General features: G+C 38.3%; 1 protein-coding gene across 4 annotated transcripts in view; it reads left to right on the top strand.

The window, feature by feature from the left end:
* The window catches only part of LOC107581581 (RNA binding protein fox-1 homolog 3-like), a 396,539-nt gene that overhangs the window by 381,858 nt on the left and 5,456 nt on the right, over positions 1–9,225 (top strand). For 3 of the 4 annotated variants that reach the window (XM_016267196.1, XM_016267199.1, XM_016267197.1), the window contains 2 exons: positions 2,913–2,991; positions 5,009–5,082. In XM_016267196.1, coding sequence (XP_016122682.1) covers positions 2,913–2,991; positions 5,009–5,053 — 124 coding nt within the window. In that variant the 3' untranslated portion in view covers positions 5,054–5,082. Of the gene's footprint in view, positions 1–2,912; positions 2,992–5,008; positions 5,083–9,225 lie in introns of those variants that run through there. The other variant, XM_016267198.1, reaches the window with a different exon arrangement.

Raw genomic sequence — 9,225 nt, forward strand, 5'->3', positions numbered from 1 at the left:
GCAGTTTGCGCGCACACGGCCGCACGGTGGTGTGTGTGTGTGTGTGTGTGTGTGTGTGTGTGTGTGTGTGTGTGTGTGTGGGAAGACGGAGGTGGTGCAGGGTTGTCAATTTATCCAGGACCTGTGGGGACCCTGTCAGGTTGGATCAGGCCAGGTACTGGTTTAATCTAGGCAAGATTGAGCATGTCAGTGCCGATAAGGCACGGCCCTGCCTGCCAGCCTGAAGAGCCCAGATAATGTAAGATTTATCAGAGCCAAGCACAGATCCACATCAGAGCAGGTGACAAGACTGGCATTCCACCGCACTTATTTCAGCCCCCTTCCCTCGTCCCCTCTTTCGCTCCAGCTCTCCTTTTCTCTCTCCACCTCTTTCTGCATCGCTTGTCGTTCAGCTTCTTGCTTTCACATAAGCCAGCTCTGCGTTTCGCACTCTAATTTGATATGTCAGGGTGGAGGGGTTTAAAAGTAAGTGTTTAAATGATACCGACTCCTGAACTCACCTCTTAACAGAGTATTAATTCTGTTATCATTTACTCACGCTCATGACTTCTTTCTTCTGCGGAACACAAAAAAATATATATTTTGAAGAATTTTTCAACTGTTCTTGTCCATACAAAGTCAGTGGAGTTCAAAACCACATTAGATCCCACTGAATTTCATTGTATGAACAAAAGCAAAAACTGTGATATTTTTCTTAATATCTTCTTTTGTGTTCCCCAGATGAATGAAAGTCATGTGGTATTGGAGCAACAGCAAGATGAAAAAAGCATAGCTGTCCTTTAAAAAAATATTGCTTAAAGGGATAGTTAACACAAAAATGACTCATTTTTGTGAATCATTTTATGTTTCATATAATGTTGTTCCAAACCAGTAAACATTTTTCTTCTGTGGAACATAAAGGAAGATATTTTGAAAAATGTATTTTTTTGTCCATACAATGGAAGTAAATAGTCACCAACTCACACACATTTTTCACACACATAAAAAAAATGGTGTAGAAACAATTTTCTTTCAGAAAATGTTAGTAAATTTCACAATCAATTACAAAGAAACAGCAAATAACACAATTTCAATTAAACATGACATTTTGAAATTGAAAAACTGAAATATTATTTTCTTGTAAAACATACTCCAATAATCTTTATTTACGATTACAAAAAATATTTTTTAACACTTCAATATATTCTTTTGTGTTCTGCAGAAGAAAGAAAGTCACAGAGGATGAGTAAATGACAGAATTTTCATTTTTAGTGAACCATCCCTTAATTATCTAACGGAAACCATTTTAAAGGAGAAAAATCACTCTTGTTTAGTACGGCTGGAACTAGCTATCCAGGTTTACTTTGGAGTGGGTCATTCCCGCTGCCCGATTAAGCTGCAGGTTAAGTAGCCCGACCCAGCTGGGGTGTTACGGGGATTCCCAGCCACCCTCGTCTGCACTGTCTGTCACAAGCAGTTAAAATCCCCTCCACTCGGCTCTCTCACTCCACTGAGCTGGCCTGACCTTTGATGTTGTAATAATCCCAGCCGACCAAAACCTGGTCAGATCCGATAGTATTTCCATATGTAATAGCATGTCTGGGCCCAGGATTTCCCCCCTCTCTCCTCTTTTCTCCTCTCTCAGTCTGTGCACTCGGCACCCGGCACCCGGCTCGGCCTGCCTTATCTGCTCCCCACAGGCCCTCATTTGCAAGCGTGTGTTTGTAGGGAAAGTCAACAAATAAAGAAGGGAAGTGTTGGAGGTTAATAAATAAATAAAGGAAGAAGTAAGGCCCATCTTGGAGGAATTAGTTCCAAATCGGTACCAATGAAAAGAGTCAGAGAACGCCTCCGCCGCCACCAGCCCTGTGCCTCTTTACAGTGCAGCCTTGGTAAACAAGAGAGGGCAAAGGAGCATGAAAAGGATAAAGAGAGCTGTGAACATAAACTCTCTGCCTCCTTCACTCGCTTTTTTAATGCACACGCACAACAACACAAAATCCAAACCATCCCTACATCTCTTTCCTTGCTGGGTCCTTTCTGTTCTGCATTACCTTTAGAACTTTGTAACTTTTAAAGTTTGAATTTGCTAATGTTGTCATTTAAGGAAATATTTATAGGAAATGTATTTATTTAATTATTTAATCTTGATTATTTACTTGCTTACACAAGCATGGAAACTAACCGAATTCACATATTTTAGTTTGAAATTTTAAATTATACATATTTCAGTAATTATTTTTCAAATAAGAATGTTAATGAATAGCATAAACCATCGCCGAATTTATCAAATCCATTGCTAGGAATTATTGATTTTTGTGCTTTTGCTTTTTCCACCAAATTTGTGTCACTTCCTGGAGGATGATGTCAATAAGGAAGTTGCTTTTGATGGTTTAAAGGGATTATAACATGGAAAATAAATTATATAAATTATGACATGGAAAGTGATGTTGAGAACATAAGAAAAACAATTACACAACATTTTGATTAGAGGAATGAAAAAAACAATTTTTATTAAAAAAATAAAAGATTTATTTAAAAAGTGGCAACATACACTCTATGAGCCTGCAATGCTGCTGTTGGTTCTTCATTTCTGTTTCCCATTTTCTTCTCTTTTCTACTCTGCTGAGTTTTTTCAGTGGCTTGTCCCTCTCTGACCAATATAACTTTTACCACATGCTCATAAGATAAAATACTTTTACTCCAAAACAATAACAGAGCACCTATCACTTTTAACACACTTACCTTTATACCGTGTATTTATGGCAGGCCAGTGATTGCATTTTTATCAGACAAAGACAAAGAAAGAGAGGGCAAGAGAGAGGGAGGAAGGGTGTAGTGATAATGGATCTAGTTCAAATGAACAGTGTTCACTGGTGCATACGGTCTTCTCGAAGCTTCAATGCCCTCTCCGTTTCTTCCTTTCCCTGTAGCTATGGCAGAGTCTATGCAACAGCAGACCCTTATCACCACACGATTGGACCTGCAGCCACGTACAGCGTGGGCACTATGGTGAGTCTAGAAACGTGATGCATGAAACATTCATCCATGCCCTAACATTACACAGACTCAAGCACCCCAACAACATACAAGGCAGAGCCCAGTGCAACCATAATGATGCTGAAAGATATCACTGTACATTCTGTTAAATGTAATTGAATTATGAATAGAATAATTGTAAATATTATCATATTGAATGAAGCATGTGCTATGAGCTGAAGATATGTAGTTGGGGTGTCTAAAGTCCTTAATATTCTACGTGATGATAATCATATTCAGGGTCCAAAATGACCAGCCATAAATTTGTTTTATTTATGCATACATTATACTGTATGTAATTCATATATATATATATATATATATAGCTGTGGAGACCAAAAACATATCCCAGTATTACTACGGGAAAAAATGTAACATTATTGGTAGATGATAGTACCTTTTTGATTTTAATCGCTTTCTTCAGCTACATCAGGAACCATTCTAACAGATTGCTAGTGGCCAACTGCCGAAGTGTTTTATTTTCTCGCCAAAGCCAATTTATGCTTAAATTTGGTGCTTGGAAAGTGTTAATTTTGGACCCTGTTCACATTTGCATTATTAATGTCAGGAGTATAGATATATGTTTATATATTCAGAGACTCATCAGCTGATATATGTGTATGTGACAGTTTGTCAAGATGGATCCTGGGCACTTTGTATCTCATTAAATGCATTCGGGTAATCCAGCGTACTGACACTCGATTAGACCTTCCAATGAGACACTGTCCTTTGCATATCAGCAAATGTGGGGATCATCATCCCGTTAATGTTTGTTTTTAGCTAGCTTTTGCAGCTAACATCAAAGATGAAAAATTCTAAAACTCCTATCTGAACACAAAAAGAGAAAACTCTTTATGATTTGTTTTTTTGCGGCTGTTGGTCGGGACTTTTCTCAAGATTAACGACCATCAAGCGCGTGCAGCAGCGTGCCGAGGGAGATTAAAGAAAAGGCGAGAGACAGAGGAAGAACGACGGGGGAAAAAGAAAGAGAAAAAATAAATTCCATCACACCCACCTCCCCCTGCCCATGAGGCTTATTGGACAAACACTCTGCCTAAGACAAATGACTGGAATTTACCAAGTCGACATCCGTGTGATTCTCAAAACCGTACTATTCCCCGGTGCAGCTGCTAGCTAAAAGCTTTCATTAATTAAGACCATTTTTTCCCTCTTCATTTACTTAATTAAAACTGTGGCCTGTGTTGCTTTTTTTTTGGCTCCTTTTCTTTTTTTTCCCAAATTTTCCTCCCTTTCTCAAGACTTCAATTTACCACGTTTAGGCATAGCAAATATCCTTCGGCACTCCTCTGGTCAAACGAGGGCCGCAGGGGGGCCGAAGTGGGCACTCAGAGTTCTCAGTGATGGCAGGACCGAACCGGTTGCGACTCAAATGGGCAGAACTCATTGCACTGAGCCTGCTGAGAATGAAATGAATATCATTAAATCATATTTGACCAGTAGATCACAAGTAAAAAGTATTTAATAATGAGCCCCTCAGAGGGTTGTGGGAAAAAAAGTTAGTTTGCTTTGCTCTCTGTTAGAACAGAATTAATGCCACGTTTAAGGCATGTGTATGTTCCACAGGGTCGAAGCTTAGGAGAACGGCTCATAGAGCCTTTGAAGTTTTTTGTATTTGGCGAGAGCAGAGTAGGGCACTACTGCAGTCCGGTTAAGAAGAGGTCTGAGAAAGTAGTGCGTGTTAGATGTCTCCAATCAGATCAACCTGAGGGCGAGACGGCCATGATGGAGAGGTTCGATACAGAGCGACTGATGAAATACACTGGGCTGTTTTAGTCGTTACCCGGTTGATCCATGAAGCTCTGAACTCTGACACCCACCTGTGTTAAAATTCACATTGTAATTTCATTCCAAACTTAAAACGATAAGCAAAATGAGACAAAAGGGAAGAAAATTTCAACCACTGTTCACCCCAAAGAATCTATTTAACACTGATTGGGTCCTTTTTGTTTTTTCATCTTTGATGTTGCAGGCTAGCCTTTACAGAGGAGGTTACAGTCGCTTCACACCCTACTAGAGAGAGAATCAATCCAAACAAACAAACAAACAAACAAAAGAAAACAAACACAAACAAACAACCCAACCACCTCTACGTTCAAAAGAGCAAAACACCTCCGGGTCATAAGCGAACCTTCCCCGAACAGTCACATTTGGGCTAAAGCTCTTCTTATCAACCTGTAGTTATCCAGCATTTCTGTTGCTTGGCTATTGATTTGGAATCTGTTTTGTTTGTATTGAAATGTGTGGTCCGGTAGGGGAGGGGCTGAGTGACAGAGAGGAGGGGGGCCGGAGGGGTGCTGTCCAATGAGTTTTCTCATTTAGTCACGCCGTAGATTTATGGGCATGAGCTCAGCTGATTTATGTGGACAGGGAGTGGGCCAGGAAGTGAGTTTATTTGCCTTACTAAATGGCACAGCAATGAGCAACTTGAGCAAAACAACAGCAGTGCTAGACTCGCATACGTATATTTGCAGTCTTTGCATTAAAGGCCCCACTGAACACCCACTTATTAGAAGTGACTGCTATTCATTAAAATATGAAGAGAAAAACCTCTAAGGTTTGCATATGCTATCTGTAAACTACTAATATAGCCTTACTATTTTTTCTCCAGTAAATATCAAAGGGAAATATGGATATAAACATTCATTTGCAAAGCTCTGGCTTTGATTGTTTACCGAAATTATATTCTAGTAGTGTTAAAAATGATAGTTAGCTACATGGACCCTTCATGAAGCATTTCAAGTAATTCTCTGTCACTCACACCCTCTTTCACTTTGACGTACTGTTATAAAACTCAATGAACATTTATTGTCTGTATGATTGCAATTGTATGTCATTTGGGGAGATGGACGTCAAGTGAGATGTCAATTTATTTATTTTTATAATATTTGGTCAAAAGTATTCCATTGCCACAGATGGACTAAAAATACATTTTATGGGATTTTAATATGTTGGTCTTACGGGGGTTTTTTTTTTTTACAATAAATTATTATTATTGTTTATAAAGTAAAAAATGTAAAATAAAAATTAGGAAATAATCTATTATTATATTTGTTAAAGCAGAAATAATAATAATAACAATAACATAAAAAAAAAAATTAGAAAAATAATATATTATTATTATTTCACCATTAAAGTGGAAATTATAATAATAATTTTAAAAAATGTATTAATATTATTTTAACAAAGCCATAAAATTAGCAAATCCGGATACAGTTTCTTCATTTTATTATTTACAGGCAATAATAACAATACAATTTCTAACAATAGCATAATCTAACAGTATAGTACATATATTATATTATGTTAATGTTCTTTTTATTTCCTATTTTTAACAAAACCTGTATACAAACACGTCTGCCTGTATCAAAGCACATATTCATGAAGGAAGGCCTCCAGCAAGGTTTCCTTCAGTTTTAATCTGTTAGATGTCACATAAAGAGCGTACACTTAATCAAGGCCGCTTCAGCGGCTCAGAAAGCATTCTGTAAATAAACATAGTGCGGTAATGTGGAAAAAGAGAACATTTCCCCACTACACGGTCTGTTGCACCCTCTAGCTGATGAGATGTCCAGAATCCCACTGTAGCAACAGAGATGACAGGGGGAGCAATTACCACTCATTGCTGAAATCTCCATCACGCTTATGTTAATATGGAAGACGCTGTCCGCTTAAAATAATTTTTAATATAATTTTGGCTAACAAAGATACAGAGATATTACAGACTAAATGTATTTATAAATTGAAAATAAAAAACCATCCCACATCCCTTGGGAAACTGCACCCTTTTCAGAGAGTACCGGTTATGATGTTCTAAACAACATGGTCCAGTATTAATTTGCTGTTGAGTTAAATTTTAAGCATTGAGAGAATGCAACCTAGTCATAGATCTTCAGGACATTATTGGTCAAGTCGAAAATTTATGTAGAGAGAATTCCTAATAGGAGAGGGAAGATTTAAGTTATAGTGTAGGGAAACAATTAGGAAAGGGTCAAATGTATCTAATCAATTAAGTAATAATAAATATATACAATTATAAATATATTCTCACAGAAATATAATTAATAAATGTATTCAAACCATTCAAAAGTTTGGGGTTGGGTAAGGAGTTTTTGAAAAAAGTTTCTACTGTGCACCAAGCGTTTATTTAATCAAAAATACAGTAAAATTGTAATATTGTGAAATATCATTACAATTGTTTTCTATTTTCATATACTTTAAAAAGTCATTTTTAAAAGCAGAATTTTCAGCAACCATCAGTTCAGTCTTCAGTGTCACATGAACCTCCAGAAATCGTTCTAATATACTGATAACATTAAAAAGTAACATTTCTTCTTATCAGTGTTGGAAACAGTTGTTCTGCTTAATATTTTTGTAGAAACGGGGACTTTTTCTCATGATTATTTGATGAATAGTAAGTTCAAAAGAACAGAATTTATTTGAAGTAAAAAAAAAATTATAATTTCTAAATGTATTTACTGTCACCTTTGATCAGTTGAATGCATTCTTGCTGAAAAGAAAATATGAATAAAAATTTAAAAAATCCTACTGACCCAAAAGTTTTGTATGGTTGTGTGTATGTGTGTATATATATATATATATATAGTTTTGATAAATATAATACAAATAAATTCACCCGGACATTAATTAACTTTAAAAAAAAATTTGCCTGTATTTGATCTTTTTGAAAAATGTAAAATGTTGAAAGCTCTCAATCTAGACATATCATATCTGTTTTTATAAATATCCACGCATATATGATTCTTAACATTCTTTTCTCGATGGAGCAGCACTTTTGTATGGGATTATATTAGACTAAAAATGATTAATAGATGCACGTACAATTATCCATGTACTGCATACATTTTATGCCTATAATAATAGCCTACAAGGAAGGAATAACCGACAACGTGCCGTTGAATTACAGAAAGAAAAAAAAGAAAAAATCAAGGTACCGTCACGAAGTTCTTGTTTGGCAAAATTAATATAAGATATTTTGTGTCTTAAGACAAGTTCCCCTTCAGGAACTCGAGCTGCGTCGAGATCGCTTTGGGAACGCCCCTGCGTGACCGCGTTCTGAAGCACGTGTAAAATCAGTCCAATGGAGCAGCGAGACGTCACGAGTGGGGTGACGTGAGCGCCAGGAAGTATAAAAGCGCATCCGGCAGAGCGCAAGTTAGCTTCTGCTCTTCAGTAGCGCTCTGTGTATGTGTCAGTCTATTTACTGTTGTCTGTCAGTCCACAAGCATTCAAAATAATATATCAAAGTCTAAACTAATATCTATGGCGAGCAAGATACACACGATCTGTGTGTTGTTTGTTTAGGAGCGGAGCATTCAGCTTTCGAGGAGCTGATTGTCATCACTGCGAGTTACTCTCGCTGCGTATGCTCCGCTCTTGCCTGGCTGTGTTTGATGAGAGTGGCCAGGCTCACGATCCCGCTGGCAGCGGTCCCGCTGTTGCCGAGGCACGGCGTAGACTGTTGTCGTGGGGATGAAGTGTGTGGATGCTGCTCTGGCTCCTCTGTGACTCCAGGGCATCCGCATACTCAATTATATCGACGATTGGTTAATACTAGTTCAATCGGAGCAGATGGCGGCTCGGCATCGAGATGTCATCCTCGCCCATATTAGAGAGCTGGGGTTGCGTCCGATCTTAGATCTCCGTCTTCTGAACGGTGCTATCAAACTGCTATCACACCACGGCTTCGGTTCAAGATGCTTACTATCAAGCAGATAGTATCTCAAATCCAGTCCGAGGACTGGTTTGTTACGATAGATCTCAAAGACGCTTATTTCCATGTTTCCATCCTCCCTCAACACTGGAAGTTCCTTAGGTTTGCTTTCGGGGGCGAAGCATACCAATATCGAGTTCTTCCCTTTGGCCTGTCACTCTCACCCCGCACTTTCACGAAGTGTGTGGATGCTGCTCTGGCTCCCCGAATCGAGTCAATCCTCACGACAGTCACGAGAGTAAGAGAAGGCCAGTCACTCACTGTCAAACAGTTTCAAAGGCTGTTTTATTGAACTTGTTCTAACTTAACGTCTCTAGGTTACGTATGGAACCATGGTTCCCCAAGGGAACGAGACGCTGCGTCTCTTTGCCATACTCCCTGCATCACTCCAGGCGCTACTTCATCGAAGCTAACTTGCGCTCTGCCGGATGCGCTTTTATACTTCCTGGCGCTCA

Source organism: Sinocyclocheilus grahami, unplaced genomic scaffold (assembly GCF_001515645.1).
Source record: "Sinocyclocheilus grahami isolate Dianchi unplaced genomic scaffold, SAMN03320097.WGS_v1.1 scaffold36.1, whole genome shotgun sequence".
Taxonomy (NCBI): Eukaryota; Metazoa; Chordata; class Actinopteri; order Cypriniformes; family Cyprinidae; genus Sinocyclocheilus; species Sinocyclocheilus grahami.